The sequence below is a fragment of the Pseudopodoces humilis genome, chromosome 17, assembly GCF_049639895.1.
Source record: "Pseudopodoces humilis isolate 2021_Gansu_Grassland_sample_001 chromosome 17, ASM4963989v1, whole genome shotgun sequence".
NCBI classification, from domain to species: domain Eukaryota; kingdom Metazoa; phylum Chordata; class Aves; order Passeriformes; family Paridae; genus Pseudopodoces; species Pseudopodoces humilis.
The window spans coordinates 1,740,133-1,767,984 of NC_142216.1; the positions used below are offsets into that span (position 1 = coordinate 1,740,133).

Sequence of the window (27,852 nt, forward strand, 5' to 3'; positions counted from 1 at the left end):
AGAGGGTTCATTTCCCCCTCTGGCTGAAAACAATGCAAGAGGAGCAGGACTCAGCAGTTCTGAACACGAAGCGCTGAGTTCAGCTCAGTTCAGCCCCAGAGCCCTCTTAACCCTTCAGCTGTGGGATGGAGCAGAATTCCCAGTGCAGCAGCAGCAGATTTGGGTTGCCTTGTGTTGAGAAAAGCTGGGAAAGGCTTGGAGATGGAAGAAAATTCCTGAGTGAGGAGGAAAATTCCATCAATGAGGAGAAAGATGTTAAAGCCAGGCCAGTGTGGCTGCATTCAGGGACTGGCCACACCAGTTTGGTGTGAAAGCCTCGAGATTTCCATGTGTCCTCAGCCGTGCATGAACCCCCCTTCCCCAGTGCCCCAGCTGCCAAAATAAACCTGGGGAAATGCTGTCCCCAGCCAGTCCTGGGGATGGAGGTACCCGAGGCAGGTTCCTGCAGCCCCAGGGGTCCTGGATTCCTGGAGGGTGGAAAACCTGGAGGGGGCAGGTGCTTATCGCTGCTCTGTGCCCGTGTGCTCGGGGTGACAGCGAAAGCAGAGCTCTGGAATGAGGAAATGTCCCCGAGGAAATGTCCCCTGCGCTCCTGCCACATCCCAGCCCGCCCCCACAGGGATTTCAGAGGGAGGGGAGGAAAGCTCTGCTCCATCTCACACCAAAGTGGGTGCCCCCCACCCATAGCAGAGGATCAAACCGTGAACCAAGAGTTTCTTTGGCCTCAAACGAAAGTTTTCATCTTTTTTGTTTGCTTTTTCCTCCAGCGAAGCCGGGTCTGGGCTGACTTCCTTTGCTTTCAGGTTCACTTTGAAATAACAAGCTGAAAAGCCGTGAGGCTTCGTTTTTGAGCCTGCCAGGGAATGGCAGACTTCAGAAGGAAACAGAAATATCGGGAAAGCTTGATGTTAACTGTTTCATTGTTTCCAAGAGGAAAAAAAAGCCCCTGTAATTCCCTCTGCGGCGGACTTTAGCCGGGATGCACAAATACTGCTGGGTCCACAGATCTCTTGTTCTGTGCCTGTATTTGCGTTTCGGCAGGGAGGAAGGGAGGCTCGGAGCTGGAATTCCCGGAGGGAATGCCTCCCCCGGGATTTTGCTGTCGCACGGTGAGGACGGAAGGTCCCCAGCCCCGAGGAGCAGGACACAGGTGAGGCCGGGAGAGGCTGCTCCTGCCTGGAATGGGAGAGCTTTGAGGCGCACGGTGCCCATGGAGAGCCTCCCTGGAATTAATTGTTCCCTGCGAAGGAGGCGCCTGGGAATTCCGGGAGCCGGCGGTCTCCTGTTGATAGCACAGCCCCGGGTAACTCATTGACCTCTGCTGGGAAGCGGAGGTTCCCAGGATGATAAGGAGCTCCTGGAAGGAATTCCTCCCCTGGTGTGAGGGAGTGGCAGCGCTGGGCACGCTCGCAAACACGTCCGCAGCCCCGAGAGCTCCATCCCGGCAGCGCAGCGCTCCCTCGGGGCTTGGAGAGGCTGGAATTTCATCCAGGAGTTCTCCGGGAGGGAAGCGGAGCTGGGAGCAGGTCAGTAGAGCCGCTGTCTGTCCCCGGGGCTGTCCCTCTGTCCCAGCTGAGCCTCCCAGCGCTGGTGGCTGGAGAGATCCAGCGCCTCTGGAATTGCAGCTGGGCTGCGGAGCTGGGGCTTTGGAGCTGGCTGGGTTTGAGGATCCGCGATGAGCACGGCCGGGAGGGACACGCTGCGTTTGGCTCCTTTGGGAACTGGCAGGAGGAACGGGAGCTGCGTTTGGGAAAGGGGGTTTGGTGGCAGGGCTGGGTGGCAGCTCTGTCCCCCAGGGTGCCCGGCCGGCTGCTCCCATCCCGCTCCGTGCCCAGGGCAGGGAAGCGTGGCCGGCTGGCACTGGAGCTGCAAAGCGAGCAGAGCCCCTGGAGGGCTGGCACAGGCAGAGAACCCCCTCTGGAACAGGCTGAGACCCCAGGAAATATTCCAAACTTACCAAAACAGGGCTTTTCCAGGGAGGCCAGGCTGCAGCAGCAGCAATGGGGGCTCTCCTGGGGAGATCCAGGATTTGTTGGGAAGCAGAAAGGAAGGAATTGGAGTGAGAGGTTTTCAGCTTGCTGGTCAAAAGGCAAATTCCAGTTCAGGTCAAACAGGAGGTGACACCTTTGCTTGTACAGGGATGGGTTTGGTTGCTAAGTTGTCAAGGTAGGCTTAAAAACAAAAAGACATTTCACAACCACAAAGGAAGATATTTGTGTTTAAAACATTTTTAAAACCCATTTTTTTATTTAAAAAGAATATTTCCCTGTGTAGAAGGAATTGATGCTAATTGGTGAGCAGGAACTGCTAAAACCAAGAATCTTCTGAAGACAGCAAAAAATTTTGTTTAAAAACTGACAACTTGGACAGCATGGGACCAAAGCAGCAACACCTCCTGTGTAAAGACGTGCCTGAATCCATCACAAAATTCCATCTGTGTGCCCAGAGCACATGCAGGCTGCATTCCCCCTCTGATTCCTGCACCTTCAGAGCACCCCTAGGTCAGCCGGGGGCGTTTTTTAAATGTGGAGTTTCCCAGGGTTGGTGAGTGATGGCTGCAATGGGAGCAGCGCTGCTCTGTCCTCCCTTTCCTGCAGCCCCACAGCTCTGAGTGCAAACCCCAGCCTGGAGAGAGCCCAGGGCTCTGTGGGAGGATGGAGAGGATGCTCCCTTCTCCAGGCAATCCCAGCATTTGGAGATCTGGATTAGGAACCCCCGCTCCTCCAGTCTGCAACCCTCCCTGCAGAGGCTTTTGGTTTGGCTTCATTTTTGTGTGGAAATTCCCAGGCAGGTTCCATCCTGCTCTTCCCACAGCCTCACACTCCTCACGCTTTGCTTCAGGGGCATTGCACTTGTGCCAGGCGTGGGAATCCCTCTGGTGAGGAATTCCCTCTCTGGGTCATGGAATCATAGAGACCACTGAGTCTGGGTTAAAAAGCACCTTAAAATTTACCTCTGTTGGTGGGCAGGACTGCCTTCCACTGCACCAGTGTGCTCAGAGCCTCACCCAGCCTGGCCTAGATCACTGTCTGGATTTATGATTCCCTACTCTGGAGAAGTTCAAGGCACTGCCATGGCTTGGGATGCAGCCTGGGAGAGGCATCAATGCCCCTGGAGCACCCCAGCACAGAAATCCCTGCAGAGGTGGCACTGGCTGGAGTAAAAATCCATCCCTCAAACCCCTCCCAACCTGAAAGTTCTCTCCCTAAACCTTTTGGGTTTTATTTTGCAGGGGCTGCGTTGCTGTTGCCCAAAGATGCTCTGCAGACCACGCACAGCGCAGTGAGCCCGCCCAGCCATCCCAAATCCTCACCCTGAGGGCTGGGGATGGTCTGAGGATGTGAGTGAGGAGGGAATGGGGCTCATCCTCATCCTGGGATGCCCAAGGGATCCCACACAGCGGCCAAAACAGTCCCTGCTGGTGTTGGGGTTTGGCCAGCGCTGAGCCCGGGGGTGCCCGCAGTGCCAGGGCTGCAGGAGCTCGCCTGGATGCAGCTGGCAGAGATGCCCGTGGTGCTGCCAGCTGCCCCCGCGGGGACACGGGAAAAGCACGGGGCAGGAAGGAGGCTCAGGAGCAGAGCCAGCCCCGGATGGAGGATGCTGGACACCCCCAGAGGTGAGGGAGGTGCTTGCAGCGGTGTCAGGAACAGCCCTGCCTTTGGAACTGGGGGAGATCGGCTTGGAGGGAGCAGCTGGGAGCTGGGGCAGGCTGGGCAGAGCGAGGCAGTCCCGAGGAGGAATGGCAGGAATGTGCCATGTGGGATGGGCACTGCCCTCCTGGAGGCAGAGTGGGGCAAAGGAGGCTCAGGGGGCCCTTGTGGCTCTGCACAAGTCCCTGACAGGAGGGGACAGCCGGGGGATTGGGCTCTGATCCCAGGAAAAAAGGCACAGGATGAGAGGAAATGGTCCCCAGTTGCACCAGGGAGGGTTTGGGTTGGATATCAGAAAAAATTTCTCCATGTAAAGGCTTGCCAAGCACTGGCACAGCCCATCCAGGACGTGGTGGAGCCCCCATCTCCAGGGGCATTTATAAGACATATATATGGCACTTAGGGACACGATTCACTGGTGGCTTTGGCAGTAATAGGTCTGTGGTCTTGATGACCTTAAAGGCCTTTCCAAACCCAACTGATGCTGTGAGTCCAACCCAAACCCTTCCCTGAGCCCGTGGCCGCCACCCCCGCCGTGCCAGTGCCCGCTCAAAGGGGACATTGTGCATTGTGGCCGTGGCCAGGCGCGGTGCCGGGCGGGCAGCGAGCAGCCCTGCCCCTGCCAGCCCTCTGCCAGCCCACTGCTGCTGTCACTGCACGCATGGGCTGCTGCCTGGGGACCCCCTGGCACCAGGAGCTGGCACTGGGATGCACAGGTAAGGGGTCTGTGGGGCTCTGCTGTGGCACTGGGGCTGTGGGAGCTGTGTCCCTCCATGGGATTGGACCCCTGGGGATGCTCTGGTGCTGAGCACTGGCCCCTCTGGCTACTTGGCGTTTCTGGGATGGCTCCTGCTGCTCTCTCCTCTTGGATCAGGGTGTGTGGGGAGTGAGGCAGGGCATTTGGCCAGGAAAAGGACAGGATGACTCAGGGCTTGTTTTATTCCCATGCTGTTGGCTTTTCCCCTCTCCACCCTCCCTGCCCAGGAGCCCTCCAAGCAGAGCCCGTGGGGTGCTGGCATCCCCCAAGGCACCATCCCTGTTCCAGCGTGTCCCAGTGAGCTGGAGAAGGGCCATGGCTCAGGGCCAGCCGCTGTGGCCACGTGTTCCCCGGCAGAGCCAGGGCCAGAAGGTGCCCTGAACACCCAGCCCTGGAGCCAGGAGGGCAGCCCTGAGTGCAGGGACCTGCGCCTGGCTCGGGGCTGGAGCTGTTTCCTGCCCACTGTTACAAAATATTTTGGCACTGAGGAGGTCAGTGAGTCACTGGCACGACTGGGAACAACTCCCCAGCTGCAGTTTCAATTGGTGCCTTGAAAAAAAAAAGCTCCCAGTTCCCTTTCTGAAATGAAAATAAACACTGAACCCGTGAGAGCAGCCAGAGCGAGCCCTGACCCCTTCCAGGCTCTGGGGACCCATGGACAGGCTCGGTCCTGCTGCAGGCACAGGTGGCACGGGCAGTGTCCCACCTGGCACCTCCTGTGGCACATCCCACGGGCACCTCTCCGGCAGGGGGAATCCTGCCGGGGATCCGGACGCCTCTGCCCACCCTCCGTGTTCCCCAGGTGAGGAGTGTGAGTCCTGCTGGCCCCGCTCCCCCGAGCTCCTGCCCCGCTGGGACCGCCTGCACCGCCGGGGACAATGGTGGTGGGACACGACCACGGCACCAGGGACCCATCCCCAGGGAATGGCAGCAGGTACCCAACCCCAGGGAATGGCAGCAGGGACACAACCCCAGGGAATGGCAGCAGGGACACAACCCCAGGGAATGGCAGCAGGTACCCATCCCCAGGGAATGGCAGCAGGGACACAACCCCAAACCCAGGGAATGGCACCCAATACCTACCCCCATCCCCAGGGAATGACACCCAGTCCCCAGGGAATGACACCCAGTCCCCATCCCCAGGGAATGACACCCAGTCCCCAGGGAATGACACCCAGTCCCCATCCCCAGGGAATGACACCCAGTCCCCATCCCCAGGGAATGACACCCAGTCCCCATCCCCAGCCCCTACCAGGGTCTGCTGGGGCACAGAGGGGAGGAGGACAGTGAGGAGTGGAGCAATGGCAGGAGCCAGCTCACATTTAGTTCTGCCTCTGTCTCCTTTCACTTCCCCTTCTCCATTTCCCTCACTGAGGGAAGGGACTGAGCTGCCACACAAAATGTTAAGACTTTGTTAAATGCAGACCCTTTTCTTTCAAAGAAAAACTTATTCATGACCTGTCCAGGCTTGGCTATTCTTTTCTACTTGCTAGCTCTACGTAAGAATTCTATTTCTCTAAATAAGAATTCTATTTCTGCATGAAAATACCAGTTTATTTGAGTGACTTAGCAAATGCCTATTTATTTGAGTGACTGGCAGAGCTGGCTCAATAAAAAGAACTGTAAAGCAGGGTTCTGGTCAAAGAAATGACTTTAAAAAGCTGCTGCACATTCCAGCTCCACATCTCCAGGTACATGTTTATCTTAGAAATCCAGTCTGATTACTGACAAAAATTGGGGTTTAATCTGGTTATCCTTCCACTGCCAATGCAGGGCTGGAGTTTTGTGTGCCTCAGCTTTCATTAACATAATTAGCAGCTCAAGTTGCAGACCCTGAATCCTTTATGGCAATTGTTGATGATGTGTGGAGCAGGGAGAATGCTGCTTGGATTTTGGATACCCACCAGAGCAGGCAGGGGACAAAATCTCATTTTGATTTTCAGATGTGTGAAGGGAGTTTTGCAAGGCCTTGGCTCTCCTGTGCTGGGGAGTTGAGGCCTCATCCAAAAAAAAAATCTCTGTTGGGGATTCACCCTTTTAACAGATCTGCTCATTTGAGGGTCTGGCCAGGAGACAGGAGGGAAAATCCCCTCACTCCAGAGCCACTCCAGCACTGGAAAACAAGCCCAAAATCAAGGGAATGATGGAGTTAGACCCCACCAATCCCATGGATCTCTCTGGCCTTGAGCACAGCTTTCGGGTGGTTCCAGACCCACACAATCCCCAGGCAGATCTGCAGGGCTGTGCTCCCGGGGGCTCTCAGCTGAGGCAGGACACCCACGAGCTCTTCCACAGCATTTTCCAGCAGCTCTGCTGTGTCTCCTCCTCTCCAGGGAAGGCTGGGGTGACAGAGCAGAGCAGCCCTGAGGCAGGACACGGCTCCCCGGACCCCTCTGTGGTGCTGCTGCCTCTCAGGCACAGCTTTCTGCCAGGTGAGGCTCTGCCTGTGCAATCTCATGGATTTCCTGGGGTTCCCTGCAGTGCCTCAGGTCTTGTCTGGAGGATGAGGATGGGCTGGGGTTGTGTTGTTTGAGCATCACAGCCGGGCTGGAGGCTCTGCTGGGCCTGGCAGGGTGGCAGGGGTGGCTCTGGGTGTCTCCATGTGGCTCTGGGTGGCTCTGGGTGACTCTGGGTGGCTCTGGGTGGCTCTGGGTGACTCTGGGTGGCAGAGGTGGCTCTGGGTGGCTCCGTGCGGCTCTGGGTTGCTCTGGGTGGCAGAGGTGACTCTGGGTGGCTCTGGGTGGCTCTGGGTGGCAGGGGTGTCTCTCCCTCCTCTTCCTCCTCCCCTTTAATCTCCTCCTCTTCCCTTCCAAGAGCTCTCACTCTCCTTCTCCGTGGAGAGCCGCTCCTCCCGGTGCCGCAATTCCCAGCTCCAGGAAGCTGCCAGGAAGAAGCTGTGGGCTCTGGAGAGCGATGACAGGGACGTCTGTGCCCTGTTCAAGGTAGAGACCCCATGGCAGCATGCTGGGATGTGTCTGGAATGGTGAGAGGTGTGCTGGGGTACCAGCTGAGTTCCCCCAAGGCCACTGCAGGGGACTCTGGAGGGGACTGGAGTGATGGGGAAGATGAACTGAGGGCAAGTGAGAGGCAGAGCTGAGCCTGGTGTTGTTTTGGGGGATCTGAGCTTAAACAGCCAGGAATTCACAGGGCTGGCATCACCAAATCCATGTCTCTGCTGGAGGTGACAGCTCTGGACAGGCACAGAGTTGTTTTATATAAACAAATCCCAGCTCCAGAGAGGATGCCTGGACTGAGCTCTCCTTCCCTGCTGGATTTCAAGGAGTGTCCCTTGATGCTGCTTTGTCTCCCACGTGCAGGAGCTGTCAGCCAGGCTGGTCTGCATGCAGGCACACGAGGATCGCTTCCTCCTCACCTTCAAAACCCTGGAGGAAGTCTGGAAGTTTTCCACTTATCTGACTTTAGGTAACGTTTCCAAGGTCTAAACAGACAGTGTGAGAAGGGTTTTTGGAGAAGGCATTTCCTGACACTACAGAACTGTAATGTTCAGGGTGGACAGTGAGAATATGAATTAGGAAACTTTGCATAAACGTTGTTTATGAAATCTCTGTTTGCATCAGTGAGAATTGGGAAGAATTTGGAGACAAAATTTTCAGACATTTGGAAATCTCCAAGACCCTTTCTGCTGCCCAGGGAAGGAGATGCTGATCCTGATCCCCCTCTTGGCTTCTCAGGGTACGTGGGCACCTGCCTGGAGCAGCTGCTCTTTGCTCAGGAGTTCTGGCTGGACTGTGCCCTGGTGGAGGACACAGAGCTCAGGGTCAGCGTGGATGAAGAGCACCTGGCCACCATCTACATGGATCTGCTCCTCCAGGAAGGTGTGAGAGGAATGCACAGTGGGGGATTCCTGAAAATCCCCCCTGAAAATCCAGCAGCCATGGATGCACTGATCCAATCTCTGACTCCTTCTCTCTGCAGGGAACTTTTTCTGCAGGGCAGTGCCTGGAGCCTGGAAGTCAGAGCAGGAGGGAGAGGAGAGCCTGCAGCTCTGCAGGAATGAGCTGATCCATGTGAAGAGTGTTGGACAGGATTCCAAGTGGGAAGGGATGTCCCTGCTGACAGGACAGCGAGGCGTGGTGCCCGTGACAGCTCTGGAGCCAATACCTCACCCCTTTTACCAGTAAGTGGTGAATTAAAGGGCTCAAACCAGGAATCTTTCCTGATTTGATTTCCTGTGAGGCAAGAGCCTCACAATTCCAGGAGGATTTTTCCAGGAGGATCCACATTAGGCATAAAACTGGAATCAATGCAGGTGCTGTCAATGGGACACAGCAAGGACATGCTCCTACTTCAGTTGTGCTTTTTGTAAGATATTGATTTAGGTCAGACATGAGGTTATCTCTGATTAACAGATGAAGAAGTAGCAGAAAGAATTAAGGCAATGCCAGCCAAGGTGGGGCTTCACATTGGTCACCTGAGCCTTTTACCTGGAGAAATCTCCTTTAAAGATGGCACATTTATCCTGCTCATCCCCAGTGGTGTGACACCATCCCTGGGGCTGGCCTGAGCTCAGGAGTGCTCACCGAGGACCAGGGTCCCTTTTGCCTTGCAGGTGGTTCCTGAAGAATTATGCTGTGAGTTTTGGCCTCTCCCAGGAGATCAGTGGGACGAGCTCTCAGGCCATTGGTGAGTGACACCTGTGCAAGGCACTGTCCCAGGGCTGGGCACAGCTCAAAGCCTGGGCTTGGCCAGAAATGACCACAAATCCATTTGCTGCTCTGGGCCTGACCCCACTAGAGAGGCTCTAAGGGAATGCTGCATCTCTGCACTCTCTGGGATGCAGATCAGAACTTGCAAACCCCGTTCTGAGGATCACAGAGAGCTGCTGGTGACACCTTCCTACAGCTGGGGTTTTCCTGAACTACTTCAATTTTATGTTTCTTTTAGTTCTTTCAGGAGGGAGGTTTCAAATCATGAGGTTCCCACCTTGTGTTCCCATGAAACCTGTGCCCACCATCCAGCCCTTAACCCAACCCAGTCCAGCTCAGAGCAAGCTGGACACAGGAGGTCCCTGCAGGTGTGACTTTGTCATGTAGGGATGGACATTTGCACTGCCTGAGATTTCATTCCTGGCAGAGTTGAGATAGGGCAGAGTCTGTGAAAATCCGTATTTCCATTCACCTTCCAGGCTGCTTGCAGGGGTGTGGAGCTTATCCCTCTCTTATTTTGTATTCTCATCCACTTCTCAAGGAGAAATGGCAGAGAGCTGGATCCAAGCTCACAATAAATCTTAGGGGAGGGAGAGGCAGTCCTCTCCAGCTGGAATCACGGCCTCTCCTTGCCCAGGTTCTTTCCAGTGAGGAGTTTTTAGCAGGGATCCCACTGAGATTCCCTTTTTTGCCTTGGTTTCTCAGTCAAAGGCAGGTGCATCGCCACCGAGGACCACAGAGGAGCAGCGTGGGATGAGCTGAGCTTCTCCAAAGGAGACCCCATAGAAATCATCGGTTTCTTCATCCCTGGGCTGCCCTGGTTTGTGGGCAAATCCCTCAGCACCAGGAGCATTGGCTTCGTTCCCACCCGACACGTAAATCCTGAGCCTTGCCAACCTCTGTGAGTTTATTTAGATTAAATTCTGGAGGAAAGGGAGGGGAGGCTCCAAATCCCACCTCAAGGCTGTGTGAGAGCCTAGGGCAGGTGGTTTCCTTTGCAGGACCTTCCCAGAGGGTGGGTTTGAGGCGTGAGCAGAAGCCTTGGCCAGGCTCTGCTGCAGCTCAGACACAGAAATTGTATTTCACCTGCCTCAGGTGATTCTTGGAGAGGAACAGATCCAGCCCTGGGCTAATCTGGTTTCCTGCAAGCTGGCTTCCCACTTTGTCCTAGAAATGTCTTCAGTTTGTACCTCTGAGGGGCTGGGGGCCTGGCAGGGGTGGGGAGAGCATTCCCTGCCAAGGAAACCAAATCCTGCTTTCCTTCCTCCTGCCCCTGGATGTGGAGGCAGAATGGCCACTGGCACAGAGCAGAATTCCACACCCTCCCAAGGACACAGCAGGAGCTGTCCAGGGAGGGAGGGTGATAAATCCCACCCTGACTCAGGCAGTTGTCTCTGTTGGTGGCTTCCACTTGATGCCCATCCCAAAAGTCTTCTCCAAGAGTGTGTGTAGGAGGACAAGGCTTTAACCAAGGTCTGCTGAACTTTCCTCTCTCAGAGTCACCCAAGGTGAGTTGTAGCACTTTTCTCTGACGCTCCAGAAGGGACAGAGCAGATCAAGTGGTATCTTGTGGCTTCTGGATTCCAAAAAAGACCAATAGATCCTTTTCTCTGGTACCTTTCTCTTCCTTCACGGAGAACTTGGATGGGGAAGGTGTCCAAAATCCTGTGTTCATCTGCAGCAGAACCTCTGTGGTGGGAGGAAGAGAAGGGATGAGAAAACCCATCCCATCCCATCCCATCCCATCCCATCCATCCCATCCCATCCCATCCCATCCCATCCCATCCCATCCCATCCCATCCCATCCCATCCCATCCCATCCCACCCCACCCCACCCCACCCCACAGGCCAGCTGCAGTGTCAGGGGCTGGGGACACACTGATTCTTTTCTCCTGCCCCACCCCAGGGGAAAGGGCTTTGTGTTTCTGAGTGAAGAGGAGAAGTCCCCAGTGCTGCACATCCCCTGCAATGGTGACGAGCAGCACTTTGCCACCCTCCTGGGGGACCTGGCACACACTGACATCACCTCTGTCTACAGGTTGGGTGAGTGTCCCCTCTCCTTTTGTCCCACTCCCTGGATCCCCACGGAGAGCTGGGCAGTGCCTGGGGAGCCCCAGGATCATGGGAGTGCAGTGGAGGAAACTTCTGGGGTGGAGACAGCACCAAACTGTGCTCAGGCTGGTGATGGGGGCTGGAGGTGCCCTCAGGAGGTGACCCCAGGGGTTTGTAGGGACCTTCTCTGCTCCCAGGGCAGCTCCTGAGCTGCTCACCCTGGCAGATGCTGCTCTCCACTGAGCCTGGCCTGCAGGACCCGGGTCAGGGTTTCTGGGGGTTCTCAGTTTCTCTGTTCTGGATTTGGGACTGATCTCTGTGCATTGACACTGACCAAGGATTTGGGGTTCTGTTTTCTGTTTGTCTCTCTGTACAGCTGGTTTTGAACCCACAGCTGTGTTCCCACAAGTGCCACCGGGTGAGTACGAGGAGGGGACGGAGGGTGAGGCTTGGGTGATGGCTTCTGAGGGTGAATTTGGACATGAGGAAACATCAGAGAATGGTTTGGGCTGGGAGGAACCTTAAAGCTCATCCAGTGCCGCCCACTGCCATGGACAGGGACACCTTCCACTAGCCCAGGTTTCTCCAAGCCCCGTCCAATCTGGCCTTGGACTCTTCCAGGGATCCAGGGGCAGCCACAGGGAAGAATTTCTCTGTGATCCCACTATGGTTTCCCTTCCAGAGGCTGCTCTCCACGGCAGTAAAGAAATCCAAGTGCTCCAGTCTTGGGAGGAAATCAATGACTGGGCTACCAGCAGCACCTCAGAGCTGTCCAGCCCAGGCAGTGAAACAGCCCCTGCCACACTGGAAGATGTTCTCCTGGAGAAGCTGGATGACTTGGATTACCCCAAATTCTTCATCGACCTCAACACTGGACACATGGAGGATGCTGATGTCTTTGATCCCATATTGACCTTCCTCAACCAAGACAGTTTCGTGCCCAGTTTCCAAAGCTTTTATGATCTCAGCTTTTCCTTTCTTCAGTCCACTTTTTATGGCTTCTCTGATGAGGATGAACTAGTTCTGTACCTGGAGACTTCCCGGAACTGGGCTAAGAGGACTCGTTCGGTTTGGGCTCACACCAGGCTCTGTTTCCTCCTGGGCAAGCTCTGCATCAAAAAGCTCAAGTTGTCCCAGGCTCGGGTGTACTTTGAGGAGGCCATGAGTGTCCTGGACAGGGGCTTTGGGGACCTGCCCCTGCTGGCAGCGCTGCACGTGAGCCTCGCCTCCGTCTACCTGAAGCAGAACATGAAGCACAAGTTCTCCTCCCTGCTGGGGAAGACGCTGACCTTGCTCGTGTGCCTGCCTGGCCGCTCCTTCAGCTCGGAGAGCGAGCTGGAGCTCCTGACGTACATCCTGAGGGAATCCATCGCTGTGGGCAACGCTCCGCTGGAGGCCCGCGTCTGCTTCCTCATTGTCAAGCTCTTCCTGCAGCTGGGCAGAACCGAGGAGGTGCTGCCCTTTTTGGAGCATCTCCAGTGTCTCAGCACCACCTGGCTCAGCCCAGGCTCCCGTGGGCCACTGGATGCCGCTGCCACCTTGGGCTACCTCTATGACAAGAAGTGCCTGCCAAACCTCGCGCTGGCCTCTGTCAGGTCCTTTGCTCCCAGCAGCACCAAGGGGACACCGACCCCCGTCTGGAGAGCTGGCTTCATCCTCCAAAACGCTCCCAAAGTCCTGGGGAAGCAGCTGGACAGGAGCAGCATCCCGGCGCTGGCTTGTCTGTACCTCAAGCAAGCGCTGCAGTTCTGCTGCGAGAGCAGGGCCGTGCCCATGCAGAGGACGCTCTGCGCCGTGCTGTGCAGGACGTACCTGCAGCACGGGCTGCTGGACGGGGCTGTTTGCTATTCAGCCAGAGCTGCAGCCCTGGGCAGGCTGCTGGGGGAGGAGGAGGCTTTTGAGTCCTCGCTGTCCTTGGGGTGGATGCACCTCCTGCAGCAGCGGCCGGGTCCGGCTGGGGACATCCTGCGGCAGCTGCTGCGCTCCCTGCGCGGCACCGCCAGCGAGACCCAGCCTGGGGCCGTGCACAACCTCCTGGCCATGGCCCTCGGGGCCCAGGGACACGTTCAGGAGGCTGCAGAGAACTTCCTGAGGGCCCTGCACAAGGCCAAGGAGACGGGGAACAGGAGGAACCAGGCCGTGGCCCTGGCTAACCTGGGCCAGCTGAGCCTCTCGTGTGGGGCCGCCCAGCTGGCCGAGCTCTACCTGCTGTGGTCGGTCCGGCTCTACGCCGAGCTCCAGGGACACCAAGAGCCGGACCTGGAGCTGGCACAGGTGCTGCTGTGGCTGGCACAGGCCATGGTAGACAGGCAGAGGATGGAAGATGCCAAACTCTGCTATGAACTGGCACTGGGGTTTGCCCTGAAGTGGCAGAACCTGAGGAGTGAGTACAGGGGGGAGCAGGGCAGCGTTCGGCCCTGCCAGCTCCCCAGCACCGTCCCCTGACCTGTCCTTCTCCCTTTCCCCGTGCCACGCAGGTCAGCTGCACGTCACGGAGCGTCTGTGCCATTTCTGCAGCAGAGTGTGCCCCGACCTGCAGGCCTGCATCGCCTACCACGAGCACTGGGCGTCCCTGGCACGGCAGCTGCAGGACAGGGAGCTGGAGGGCAATGCCAGGCAGGCCCTCAGCCTGCTCTACCAGGCTTTGGGCACACCTGAGTGAGTGGCTGGGGCTGCTGGATGCTGCCAGAGTGCAGTGGCTTTCCTGGGGTGTCCCTTGAGCAGGGTGGGAAGGGGTGCGGTGTCTCCATCTGCCCCACAGTTCTGGTTCTGAGATTTAGGAGCTCTCACTGTGCTCTGAGAGGGAACAGCTCAGTGTCAGCCAGAGCTGGGCAAACGTTGTCCCAGACAGAACTGGAGTCTGGCCAAGCACCATTTTCCAGGACACATCCAGCCTTCAGCAGAGCGGACCCAGTGACAGGGGATTCATTGCTTCCTTTGGAAGCTTATCCCAATGATTAATCACCACTCCCCAGGAAGAACAGGCTCCTTATCTGCTCTTTGAGTAAGTCTGGTTTCAGCTTCCAGCTGCCAAAGCTGCTCTTCCTATATGTGCTGTGATATTGTCCCCAGGGAGGGACTCGAGGTGCTTAAAACCCAGCTCACCTTTAATCTCCAGCCTGACACCTGCGTGGGACTGATCAGATTGGGCAGGAGAGGGGAGAAGGAGTCTGGGGCAGGCCACAGACCTCCAAGGCAATCAGACCAAAGAGTGGAGAGCCAGTTCCTGTGTCCCCAGGGCTGTCCCCAGCTGGGATGTTCACCTCCTCAGCCAGGTCACAGCGAGTGCAGGGACAAGGTATTTAGGGAGAAGATACCTGTCATGTGAACAGAGTGTTTGGATCACAGAGCACCCCATTCCCTGCGCTCCCAGGTCAGCTGGGGCCTGGCTGCCAGCACGAGAGACACCAAGCAAACAAACTTTGTCCTTTTGTCTTTGGACACTGCTGGCTCCCCCTTCCCCACAGCTGGACCCGTGTCCAACCCTCTGGCTCATCCCACTGCCTGTCCCTGTGTGCTCCAGTGACCAGGACTGGACAAGGGGCTTGTTCAGAGACCCAGAGATCTCTCCATGACTGCACAAGGGACAAGCACCAGGCAAAGGTGTGGGTTTGGGTGCCAGGTGCTGTCTGGGAGATGGAAGTACAGGCATTCCCTGCATGTGCTCCATGCAGAGCTGGGACTGACTTTGGGACTCGGTTTAGGGAGGCAGATTGGGTTTGGAGGTGACCTGGACAAGCCCCTCTTTATCACACAGGGGTGAGGAGCAGCTTGAGTGGCACCACTGGTGTCCTGAATTGTCCTGAGGTGGCCAAATGACCATTAAAGCCTGAGCATTAAAGCATGGAGACTTCCAGGACACATTGCTCAGAGCTGGGAATGTCCTTTTGTCCCCAGTCTTTGATAACAACAGGAGGAGAGGGAAGGGGGTCAGTGCCGTGGGGAGGTGGCATGGGGACAGCTGAGAATGTCCTGGGACTCCTCTGAAGTAACTTTTTGCCTGTTGCCATCACAGGGCTTTGAGACAATCCCTGGACTGCACCAAGCAGAGCCTGAGGATCTTCATCGACCTCGAGGAGGCTGTGAAGGCGGCAGAGGCCTGGCTGCAGGCAGGAAAACTCTATTATCTTCTACAGGAGGATGAGCTGGTGGAAATGTACTTCCAGGTATGGAGGAGGTGGCTGGAGCTGTCCCACACATTCCCATCACAGCCTTCTGGGGCTGGAAAACCTGGAAGGGAAAGTTCTGAGCTCTGTAAACAGCCTGGAAGGAGGAGCTCTTGCCTTACCCTCAGGCACTGAATTTCCTCTCTTTCTTTCCATCCACTGAGTTTAGAGGATTTGGGGGTGAAAATAAGTGAATTAAATGAGTCAGAAAGTGATGTAGGAGTGCCAAAGGAAGCTGGAGGTGCAAAGTGACCAGTTCCCATTGAAATATCCATAAATAAGGGATAAGTGCCAGGGAAGTCCTTGGAGTTGAAGACTTCTGGCATTTCTCCATGTCCAGCATTATTTTATCAGCTGAGCTGCAAAGTGGAAGAGCAGCTCCTAAAATATGGGGTTTATTTAATCACACCAATGTCTGTGCCTTTCCAAGTGTCACTCCAGCCCCTTTTCCTTCCAGGCAGCCATCCAGACTGCTCTGAAAGGGGACAACTTCTCCTTGGCCATGGATCTTTATGAGAAAGCAGGTGACACCTTCTTTAATGGCAGCTGGAACAGGGCCCGAGCAGTGGAGTTTTACAGGGTATGGAGCCCCTCAGAGCATTTCTGTCCCTGTGTCCCCACACAGGCTGGGAGGGCTTTGCCCCAGGGCAGACCAGAAGGATGGAGGGTGGAGAGGGATGGGGTGATCCTGAGGGTGCCAGAGTGGGAGGCCCAGAACACAGGTGTGTGAAAAAACCCCAGAGATAATTTAGGATTGGGAATGGGATCTTTCCACTACAAATCCTGGTGGTGTTGAGTGTGAGCTGGTCACTCCTGGGTACACCCAGTCAGAATTCCAGGCACCCAAAGAAGGGCAGAGATGTGAGGCTCAGGCTTCGAGAGCCGCGGGGTTTAAAACTCATTTTCAATGGAAAGAAGGGACTAAAACCTAAACCTGCAGTGCCCATCCCCTGCCTTGGTTCTTGTCCTGCTGCTCTGTCACCCCCCTCAGGCAGTGCTGATCCCTCCAGGAACATCCTGAACTCTCCATTCTCTCTCCTTAGGGAGGTGCTGTGCCCTTGGCCAGGAAACTCAAGGCCACCCAGACAGAGCTGCGGCTGTTCAATAAACTGGCAGAGCTGCAGATCAGCCTGCAGGGCTACGAGAAGGCTCTGGAGTTTGCCACGCTGGCAGCCAGGCTCAGCCTCAGGGTCGGTGAGTGATTCACAGCCCAAAGTTACTGGGAGTTACTGGTCAGTGGGTCATTTTCACCCACAGGGCATTGGGAGCCACTGAATCTTGTGGATGAGAACAATATCCATGTGAAAAGGGGATCTCCTGCTTTCCTAACACTGCTGGACCTATTACCCAAATTCATGGCATCTTTCTAAGGCCACTTCCCTTTTTTCAGCTATTTGACAGCAGAGACTTTTTGTTACCCCAGAGCACAGGAAATCTGGTGAAAGCACAGGACTGAGCAGTTCCTCTCTGCCCTGCTGAAAACCTCACCTCTTCCCATTACAGAAATAGTTTGGATGGGCAAAATGCCAGCTTAAATGTCTGGGATTGGACCAGTCTTGTAACAGCCCCTTCCAGCACCCAAAAAATCCCCTGGCTGAATGATACTGCTGGGCCAGACTGTCCAGCTGTGGCATCAACAACCCTGCCCATGGCTCTGTTTTCTCCTGGAGGTATCTGTGCTCCCCAGGCTGCTGAGGAGATGCATCCAACGTGGCTCAGCAGGGCTGGGCATGGATTAAGCTGGATCAGCAACGTTTCCAGGAGATCCATGGCAGGAGATGGTTGATTCTGCCCACCATTTTTCCAGGACATCCATGGCATGAGCTGGTTGATTCCACCCCTCTCTTTTCCAGGAGAATCCATTATAGGAGCTGGTTGATTCCACCTCTCTCTTTTCTAGAAGGTCATCTGCTGGAGCTGGTTGATTCCACCCTTCTCTTTTCCAGGAGATCAGCTGCAGGAACTGGATGATTCTGCCCACCTATTTTCCAGATCCATGGCAGGAAGTGGTTGATTCCACCCCTCTCTTTTCCAGGGGATCAGCTGCAGGAGCTGGTTGCCTTCCACCGCCTGGCCACAGCCTATGACTTGCTGCACATGTACGAGATGGCCGAGGATTGCTACCTGAAGACCCTGGCCATGCATCCCCCCGTGCTGCAGAGCTCAGCAGAAGCTCTGTACTACTGCAAGGTCTACTGGCACCTGGGAAACCTGGCTCTGCACAAGCTGCAGGTAAGAGAGGAGCCTTCCCATGGGGCTGTGGCTTGGATGGAGAGCTGAGGCTGGAGGTCACATCTGCTTTTGAAGTGGGGGAGGTAATTTGGGAAGAAGTGCTGGCACTTAGCACCATTCCAGTGAAAGCAGGTATCCCCAGCTCTGCTCCAGCTCCCTCCTGCCCCATGACCTCCAGTGAAGCCCCTTCCTGACACCTGCCCCATGCTTTCTGCTCAGGATGAACAGGACGCAGCCTCCTACTTCCTGCTGGCCCTCGCCGCAGCCGCCGAGCTGGGAGACTTGGAGCTGCAATCCCTGCTCCGTGCCAAGCTGGGTGCCATCCCCAGAGCCCCAGGGGGACCTGAGGGCACGCCAGGCTGTGCCACAGAGAGGCCCCGGTGGCTGAGCGAAGGTGGCCACGTGGTGTGACCCATCTGCCACCCTGGGGACACCAGTGGGAGCCATCAGCAGCAGCGTGCAAGGTCCATGTGCTCTCCAGAACCGGCCCAGGAGAGGTCCTTCACTGCATCCTGAAGAGCTGGAAGGGTTTGGGCTCCTCATCCCAAACACTTGGGATTCTGCCCTCGTTTTTCAGGAGCAGGGCCGTGCCCTGCAGAGGAGGTGGCACAGCCAGGGCAGGATGAGGGCCCAGCAGCGGTGCTGGAGCTGGTGGTGCAGCAGGGCTGAGCTCCTGGGAGGTTTCACAAGCAGGATGGGGACTGGGGAGTGCTGCCATGTGCCTGCCTGTCCCCACACCTTGGAGCAGCTCAGCCCAACCCAAACGTGTTTGAGACAGCAGCTCCTTTATTTATGCCTGGTTTTTATCCTCGCCTGCCCCGCAAAGTCTGTGATGGAATCTGTCTCCTGTAAAAAGCACCACCAAAGCTTTTGGCAGTGAGTCTCAGAATTGGGGAAGTGAGGAGGAATAAAGGGGCTGCTCCAGCCTCATCTGGGGGCAAAAAAACCCCCAGCAGAGCCCACCCTCACCCAGCCCTGCCCTCAAGCTCCGGGTCCAGAGCAGGAGCACAGGAGCAGAGCGCCGGAACGGGGAGCTGCTGGAGTCCCCATCCCTGTCATGTGGCATTTGGGGACACGGTTTAGCGGCGGGGAATGGTCGGGCTCGATGATCTCAGAGGGATTTTCCAGCCCGATGTTCTCCCGGGCACACGGCAGGAATGTGCAGCTCTGCCACCAGAGAGCAATAAATGCCCATTTTTACAGCGAGAGCGGCTTCCCTGCGAGCCCCGGGCTCGGCTCTCACTCCGGGCTGGAGGACAGGGAAGAAGGAGAGGTTTTCCCGGCTGATCTCTTTGCTTTGACAACCTGTGGCCATCTGGGGCTTCACAGGCAGAGCCTGCTCCCAGTTCCTCCACCTCCCTGCCCGTGCTGCCCTGCCTGGGATTGTTAAATGCAGAATATTTATTTCCTCCCTGCTCTCTGCAAACGCCGGCTTCGGCTTCCTCTTCCAATCCCTCCGAGGGCGTTTGTCACCGGGGCAATGATTATTTACCTCTTGTTTACCGAGTTCCTGCCGGGCAGCCTCAGAGCCCAGTCCAGAGGAGGGAAATCTTCATCCTGGGTGAAACCCAGCGAGCTCAGGGCTCCCCAAAACCTCCCTGCCCACCCCACCGCGCTGCCTGAGCTCGCTGCAGGTGCTTGCTGCTCACCACACCAGGGCAGGGTATTTTCTGCAGCTTTTCAGTCAGTTCCCATTTTTCTTTTGGTCTAGATGGTTTTTAAGGACCATTCCAACCCCTTACAATCCTCTGGGTCTTTTCACACACCATCCCACATCTTTGTGCCAGGAGGAAGATGGACAGCTGGAAATCAGGCTGTGGAGAGGAGCTGGGATGGATCTGGAAGCCCTGAGGGCTTTGTTCAAACACCCAGGCTCACCCTGACCTAACTCAGCCGAGCTCCAGGAGTCCATCAGAGATGTTCTGATTTGCAGGGACTCTGGAACTGCTTTGAAACCAGATGTGTCCTCCTTAAATCACAGCCAAACAAATTTGTGGTGCTGGCAGGGGGAAAAGATCTTCTTCCTTGGGAGCATCCTATAAAATATCATTTTCCCTCTCCCTCATCTGCCTGCTCAGGGTGGCCAGGATGAGCTCAGGGTGGCCAGGGCTAATTAAAATTCACAATACAGTGAATTTTAAAGCTGTTGTTTGTGTCTGCCAAGTCCTGGGTCGGTGCTCAAGGAAAGATGAGGATATTCCATCCCTCCAGCCACCAGTTTTGTGGGCAGAGAAATTTGGGGACTTTGTGCCAGAGGAGGTCACCAGGTGGTGGCTCAGCTCCTGGAGCTCCTGTCATCCTCCCCCTGCCCAGGATGGGGATGTTGTCCCTCACTCCTGGGGCATTTTTTGGGACACAGCAGGAGGGGCACAGGCTGTGCTGCTGCTCCAGGAGAAGGCTCCAGGGAGAGAAGGAATGTGGGAACACAGGAATTATCCTGGAGAAGCTGAATAATTATCCTGGAGGAATTATCCTGGAGAAGGCTGCAGGAAGAGAAGGAAGGGAACACAAGAATTATCCTGGAGAAGGCATCGATCACCAGTGTCCTCCTTTGTCACAACCAGAGGCAGAACTGGGGGAAAGGGAAGGCATGGATCAGACATGGATGATATCTCCTCTGACACCGGCTGTGCTGTGGCTCGTGACTCCTTCCTGAACCACTTGTGATGCCCAGGCCAGGAGTTTTCCTTCCTCCCTGCAGCCTGCCAGGCTGGAAATGGAGCTGCTGTGCAGCAGCTCAGAGCAGCACCTTCCTTCCCAGCGCTCCCAGAGAGTGCCAGGAGCTGCAGGAACATCCCTGCTTTGGCTTTGGTGCTCCAGTCCTTCCCCAGTTTGACCTGGCAGTCCCCCAGTCCCAGTGGGCCCCTGTTTGTTTAATGCCTCAGGGAGCACTTTAAGGCCTGGGATAACCAGGGGCTGGGTTTCTCTCACATATGTTCATTCTTGGACAGTGGAAATGCCACGACAGGAATAATTCTTGCATCATCTGAGCTCCGCTGTGAGCCTCCCGTGGAATCAGGAGAAGGGAAATGCTGATGAATGGAAATACAGATAGCTGGGTTTATTAGGATTTTCATCCAAATAATGACTCTTTTCTGCAGAAATACAGCACCCAACAATAACACTTGTTATCAGCAGACATTTTTTCATCATTCCTTCGTGGCACAGTGGTGCAAGCTGGGCTGGATGAGAGACCTGATGTGGAGGATGAGGCAGGGAAAAGCTGGAGCTCAGCCTATCTCAGAGGTGGCTGCTCCTCTCTGGGCAGCGTCTCCTGGTGTTGCCTGGATCGATAATGAGGAGCTGGTAAACACCAGCTGTTCTGCTAAGCAGAGCTGGGGGGAGTGTGTAAACTGGGTAATTTAGATTAAAAATCATTTATTTGCACAGCAACCTGCTTGTTCAGTGATAATTTGGCTCATAAATATGTATGGAGGAGGAAGAGGAGCAGGGGCCGAGGCTGAGCCAGAGCCAGGAGTCACCAACCGTGGCTGCAGGGCCTTAAATAAATTCTCCATCTCTGCACTGGGGTGTGTTGGGATGGAAACATCTGGAACAGGCCTGGAATTCCTGCAGTGCTGCTGGCCCTGCCCCGAGAGCTCACCTTGTCCCTGCGGGAAGGGAGAAGCAGCAGGGAAGTGACTCTGGATGGGGAATAGTGAGGCCAAATGTAAAAAAAAAATTAAAAAGTTTTTTTTAAAAAAATATATATTAAATTTATCTCTATATATAATTTTTATATTATTATATTTAATATATATTAATATATTAATAGATTAATATCTATAAATTAGTATATATCTATATAAACTTATATATTTAATTTATTATATTATTATATTTAATATATAAAATATATAGTTATATATTTATAAAGTTGTATAGGAATATATAAATATATACATTTTAATTTATTATTTATATTTAATATATCTTTAAATTTAATATATTTTTATATATTATATTTTATATTTTTATATATAAAATATAAATAAATATATAAATATTTATATATGAATGTAAAAATAATTCCCAGTAGGGATTTGAAACTTCTTGTGCTGAGGTGGGAATGAGGCAGGGGACAGTCCTGGAGCTGTCACCTCTGCTGGCACTGCCCACAGTCACCTGAGTGTCACCTGGGATGGGAGCCCGGACTGTGCTGGGCATTTCCATGGAAAACATCTCCATGGAGAGAGCAGGGAGAGTGAAGTGGTGAAGATGGGGCACAAAACACAACCCCTGGCGAGCATCCAGAGGGTGAAAGCCCAGGTGCCAGTGCCAGGGACACCGCTGGGTGCCAGGGGATGGGTGACAGATCCCTGTTCCTGTCCTGGGTTAGGGGGTGCCAGCGTGGCCTGGGGGTCCCAGTGAAGCTGCTCAGAGCTCCCGTGGGCTCTTCCCTCCTCACAGAGGGAAATGGGCAGGAAAAGGCAGGAAACCTGGTAGGAAACAGTCAGGAAAAGTGGTAGGAAACTTGGAGGAAACTGGAAGAAAAAGTGGCATAAGAGTTCACAGCACTGGGGACAAGTGTAGGAGGCAGCACGAGTGCCAGCAATTCCTGTCACACTGCAGGAGAGGGGAGGGAAATTAAAAAGACTCCACATTTGGCCGTGGAGACTCTTGGAATGCAGGCCAGGAATCAGGATGAATACACAGAAATGAGCTCCTGAGCAGCAGATGGGTTTTTAGGAAGAAAGAATGAATCCTTACATAACCAAACTCCCTCTGTGCTCTGGTTATGGGGTGGTTGTTTTCTTTTGCTGTTTTGTTTGGGTTTTTTTTCTTTCTTTTGCACCTGCTCTGACTGTGGCACTGGAGCCACACAAAAGCATAAACCCACATTGGTTATAAATATTACATCTGCAGGATTTATGGGCTGATTGTTGGGTTTCATCCTCCCTGGGACAGCTGATTATTTAATGGCAGCACAATTTTTTCTTACCCCATCTGAGATTTAAGCCAGGCTTGATCCCAAAGTATTCCTACAATATTAATCAGGTTAAAAACTCCCTTCCTCCAGCACTTTGGGAAGGATTTCATTAATTCCTATATGACTCTAGAGCATCAGGAGTCTCTCCCAGATTTCCCTGACCCACTTTTTGATCCCATGATGTGGCAGAGGGATGAGCTGTGTGCTCTGGTGTGCTGGGGCAGGGATGCATCCAAACCTGGCACCTTCAGAGCCATCTCTGTCTTCTGTGCCTGCACCACTCCTGTTTTGGGAGTTCTTTGGTACCCCAGAAGATTTGGGGATTACAGGACCTGCTTTGTCCCTGTCCTGCCTTCTCTCAGTCCTTTCTTTCTGCGTCAGCTGAACTCCTCCTTAAAGATCCTTTGCTGGGCTTGGCAGATTTTCTTCTGAAACCTTCTTGCTGCTGTTTGGATAAACTCCAAGGCACGAGCTGCTTTGTTCTCATATTCTTTCCAAATCTGCCCTAAAAACTGGCACAAACTGCTTTTGTGATGTGTCCCTCTTCTCTCTCTGAATTCATCTCCAACTGGAAATCCCTTGATCTTCTTCTATTTCCACCTGGAAAGACACAACAGCCTAAGGGACACTTAGGAGAGTCTCTGTTGGACACTCAGCAGATCCTACTGGACCTCTGGTGATTTATTTTTTGGCAGGAAGGCTCTTGCCTGTGGAATTCAGGAGGTGATGCCACAGCAGCTAAAAATTCCAAATTTTGTCCTGCTCACACTTTGTTTTTGGGGGGGTGGCCGAGATGCTGCCAACACCCTCTGTTCAACCTGTGCGAGTGTGCAGGGTGTGGGTGTGAGAGAAACTCTGGGTTGATTAACAGCTCGTTAATATTTCTTGCTCTCCGGGGTAAAGGTGGGCACCATGAGCAGCCTCGCAGCCACCGCTGGGCTCTCGCAGGCATTCCCAGCCCATGCCTGCCAAACCGCAGCTGCCATTCCTGTGGGATTTAGGGAAACGAGCCCTTTCCTTTTCCTTGTCCTCAAAACCGGGGCTGATATTAAAAATAAACACGAGCCACGGTGGGAAAAAGGGGTGTCCCCGGGCCAGCTGCTGCTGTGGGAGTGCCTGTCCTCCCCTCCCCAGAAGCTCCTGAAAATCCTCTTCATCCCTGGCAGACTGGGATTCCTCCCAACATCTGGATTTCTGCCTTGGTTTGGGTTCACTTCCCAAAATCTGACACGGGAGAGGGAAGCAGCAGCAAAGGGGGGCTGGAGTCATTCCTGGAGTCTGTGGGGATGTGAAATTGCTCTGGAATCTGCTAATCCAGCCCTTCCTGAGCATCCCAGAGCAAAGCCAAAACCGGGCTGCTCAGCTCCCTGGGATCCCATTTCCCTCCTGCTCCTGCTCTTCCCATCTCGCCCTGAAGCAGCAGGAAAGGAGGAGGGGATGGCACCTGGGATCAAACACGAGCAGGATGGAAAAATCCCTTGGAAAACCAGTCCCCAGTGATGCTTTTGTGGGGAAAAGCTGCAGCAGCAGGAGCTGGGAGCTGCCCTTGGTGTCAGCCTGGGATGTTGGTGGCTCTGGGACAGAGCTGGGGGTGAGCACTCATCACCCTGAGCTTCTCTGGGGAGATGAGTCTGGTCTGAGCCCCCCAGGGCCGGGATGATCCAAGACTCATTTCCCTTGGGAATGGGCTCCAAGGAGCGTTCATTAAGCTGGGTTTACTCAGCTCAAGACAAAGCCTGCCCTGGGTGCCCTGGCACAGTCAGACTCCAGTGATTGATAACCACTATCAGCTCTGACACTGAGGTTGTGCAAACACCCCAATCACCCTCCTGCACCTCCCAAAGCTCCTCCAGCGAGGCTCAGGGGGCTCCTCTGCTCCCACCCAGCCCAGACTTTGTGTTCTCACTCCTGCAGAGTTCAGCCCCCGCTCAGGAGCAGGGAGGAGCAGCCTTGATGGGTGCTGGGATCTGTGCTGGGATTTCTGCACATTTGTGGGCCAATATCCCCGAATCCCAGACTGGTTTGGGTTGGAAGGACCTTAAAATCATCCCACTCCACCCCTGCCATGGCAGGGACACTTCAACTGTCCCAGGCTGCTCCAAGCCCCATCCAGCCCGGCCTTGGGCACTTCCAGGGATCCAGGGGCAGCCACAGCTTCTCTGGGCACCTGTGCCAGGCCCTCAATTTCTTCCTTAAATATTTAATTTAATTCATTCCGTTCCACCAACTCAGTGCCAAAAGCTTCACTCTGAAAAGGCAATGCTGCATTTTCTCCACGTTCTCCAGGTACAGGCAGCATTTTTTGGGAAGGTTGGGGCTGCACTCCATGGGCTGGCCTGGGGGATGAATTTTTGAGGGACAGCATCTCAAACTCAGAGCCTGCCTGAGAAAAACACAGCCAGGGCTGGCAGGTGGGAAGGGGTTACCATGGCAAGGAGCTGGTCCCAATCCCTGGATCTCATCCAGCCCAAGCTGGATCCTGTAGAAATCACCCCCAGCAGCCAGAGCTGCTTCACATCCAGGCACACATCAGCTGAACCTGTTAATTCAGCTTTAGTTAGTTTTTTATATAAAAAACACGGATTTAAAATAAAATTATTGCTATTCAGTGACTGCCCAGGAGACAGGGATTGATTTCCTGCTCATTAGACAATCTATTATTATTATTATTATTATTCTGCATCATTGGATTGAGTTTCACAAATAAAAAGTGATGAAACACAAAGGGATGAACATGAGATACCTCTAACTTAATTTATGTGGAAGAGCTTTATTAGCTCCAAGCCTGGAACATTCCAGGAGAGTTTTAGCCACATCCCCCCACAAAAAAATGTTTGAAAAAGACTGTGTCTCATTGCCTTGAGGAGGGACAGACTCCCAGAAAATCAGGATCTTCTCCCACCCCTCCTTCCAGCAGTGCCTTCCACTCGGGAATGCAGGAGAATCCACAGGGTTAAAGAATTTTGGGCGTTTCTGAGCAGTTCTCGCTTTCCAAGTGCTCCCATTTCAGAGTTTATCACCACATCCCCTCGGAAATCCTGTCAGGGAAATGCCACACTCGGTGGCCCTGCCTCTCCTTGTGCCTCATCACGTCTCATTAGTTAATTAGAGGACAGAGGAGCGCTGCAAGCAGCCCCACGAAGGTGTGAAGATGCTGGGGGAGAGGGGCTGCCCTGGGTAAGAGCCAGGCCTGGGACAGCTTGTCCCTGTCACTGAGGATCAGCTGGGACCAGGGGTGGCTGCTGGTGACATTCTGGGACAGCTCTGCTGGGAAAAGCCACTTAGGAGAGCACCTCAGAGCAATGGGAAAACGAGCTGGTATTAATTAAACTAAAATAAAGGAGAGAGTATCTCCAGGGAAGGAGAGAAAAGAGGAAAAATTTACATTTTTACTTCCAGCAGGTGGAAGGGAACATCCCCAGAGCCCCCCTGTGCCACACCCCGCCTGTCCAGGGCAGCATTCCCGGCTGATTCCCAGCAGGACATGGCTTTTCCAGCCCTGGGTGATGCTCCCCGAGGTGCCAGGGATTCCTGCAGGGGTGGCTGCTGCCTGCTCTGCTCCCGTTCTGCCCAGGGCTCGAGCTCTTCCTTTCATTTATTTGCCAAAAACCCAGCATTTCCCAATCTCTGTGGGAAACCATAACCAGAGAGGCGAGCCCCAGCTCTTGGCCCCACCAGCACTGGAGGAGGACACGAGGAAATCTGAATTTTTCTGTGCCCAAAACAACTGGAAAAGTGGAAGATTTGAAATTTCCAGCAGCGTTCTCCTCCTGCAGCCCCCACCACAAGAAAGGCAGGAGCGACTCCTCCACGGCAAAACTCTCAGGGCTTCCCAGAATTTGCTTTTCCGTGTTGATTTTTAAAACCCTTCTGCTGGTTATTTACTGCTGAGCTCTACATTTTAGGGAGTATATTGTACCTGACTCATTTTATGGCCTGCCTTGCCTTTTATCTTGCCTCGCTATTAATTTAACCCAGCAAATCTCTGTGTTTGTCAGCTCTGATTCCTGGGGTAGCGCAGGACTTCGTTTGGAAATTGATTTGTGCTTCCTGATGCTCCAATAAAGCCATTTGGAATAAACACAGCTCTTCATTTCCCTGGCAGTACGTGGGGAGCAGGCAGGAGCTGAGCACAAAAATAGACATTTATTTCACAAGTGGAGCAAGGGGAGGGCAACAGGGATGGGGTTGCCTCTAAATAAGGTGAAGATTGCAGGGCAAATGAACCTGGTTTTATCCAGCAGGACCTGTTGGATGAAATATTCTGATTTTTTTGGTGTCTAAGGAAGGAGTTCTGGGCTCTGCTGAGCTCCCCCAGCCTGGCACTGCCTTGTCCTGGTGCTTCCCAGCCCTGGGTGTGCAACACATTGGGGAGGAGGAGAGGGAGGGTCAGGATCAGGAATCCAGGGAAAACAAGACAAAACTGGGAATGGGATTGATCCCTCACCTTTGGAGAGGTCACAGACTCCCTGCTGCTCCTCCCCACTGCACGAATCCAAATTTTCCATCCTTTCCCTTCTCACACCTGATTTCTCACCCATCAGGAGCCCTCGGTGCGAAAGGAGAGGACAGGAGGGGTTAATTTGAATTATTTTTGTTTTGGCCAGCAGCTTTTCCTCTGTGTTCCCCTGCAGGATGGCAAGGCTGCAGCTTGGAGAGCTCCTCATTCCCACCCTGCCCTCATTTTCCAGGGAGATGGGCAGCAGGCTGAGGTTTGGCCAGGCTGGAAGGGACCTTAACCATCCTCAACTTCCACCACCCTTCAAATGAGACGGGGAAATTTTATTGTGAAGCCAAAGAGAACTGAACAGAGAAAGGAGCTCAAGTGGCTGCTTTACCAAAATGCTCCATTTTTCTCTGAAATTAATGAGCTGAACCCTGACAAAACCCGTTATTAAAAGAGCACCCTTGTCTTTTTAATCATCTGAGCTGGTTATAAAGCGCTCCCGGAGGCTGGAAATCAAACCCTCTCCTCTGGCTCTTTTGTTCATCTCTGTCTGGGGGAAATTCATTAAAAAATTACTGGCACCCCCGAGCCAACGGCAACAGGCAACTCAAAAAGTGCTGTAATGAACAAGCGCTGTCAAATGGCCAAATGAAAGGGAAAATAGGGCAGCAAACAACAACTTGGGCAGTCGGCTGCCAAGCGGGGGCTGCAATTAGGAGCTGAGTGATTCACACCCCAGCACTCGCCCACCACTGCTCTTTACAGGATGATTCAAGGATTGCATCACTCCAATTCCCTGGGACTTTCCTTCTGGCGGTGGGAAAAAAATCAAAGGATGAAGGCAGTTCTAAGGGTTGCTCTAAACCTGTAAACGCAACTGAGAATGTAAAAGTGAAGTTGTCTTGTCACAGGTGCAGGGCAGGTCAGAGTGTGCCTGGAGTTCTCTCCCTG

General features: G+C 54.1%; 1 protein-coding gene across 3 annotated transcripts; it reads left to right on the plus strand.

Annotated features, from left to right (window-relative positions):
* Positions 1–1,386: 1,386 nt before the first annotated feature.
* On the plus strand, positions 1,387–21,175 carry SH3TC2 (SH3 domain and tetratricopeptide repeats 2). 3 transcript variants are annotated; one of them, XM_014253022.2, is made up of 19 exons: positions 1,387–1,526; positions 3,233–3,616; positions 5,210–5,341; positions 6,741–6,839; positions 7,222–7,349; positions 7,725–7,830; positions 8,100–8,243; positions 8,344–8,545; positions 8,978–9,051; positions 9,780–9,975; positions 10,981–11,117; positions 11,503–11,544; positions 11,809–13,509; positions 13,604–13,784; positions 15,142–15,292; positions 15,750–15,872; positions 16,336–16,486; positions 17,328–17,524; positions 17,744–21,175. In XM_014253022.2, exons 2-19 carry the CDS (start codon positions 3,379–3,381, stop codon positions 17,933–17,935), a joined length of 4,194 nt encoding a protein of 1,397 aa, XP_014108497.2. In that variant the 5' UTR covers positions 1,387–1,526; positions 3,233–3,378; the 3' UTR covers positions 17,936–21,175. The 3 variants fall into 3 exon arrangements, with proteins under 3 accessions (XP_014108497.2, XP_087919828.1, XP_087919829.1); XM_088063703.1 differs by lacking the exons at positions 1,387–1,526; positions 3,233–3,616; positions 5,210–5,341 and adding an exon at positions 5,352–5,422; XM_088063702.1 differs by lacking the exons at positions 1,387–1,526; positions 3,233–3,616; positions 15,750–15,872 and having other exon boundaries at positions 5,041–5,341.
* Positions 21,176–27,852: the final 6,677 nt, after the last annotated feature.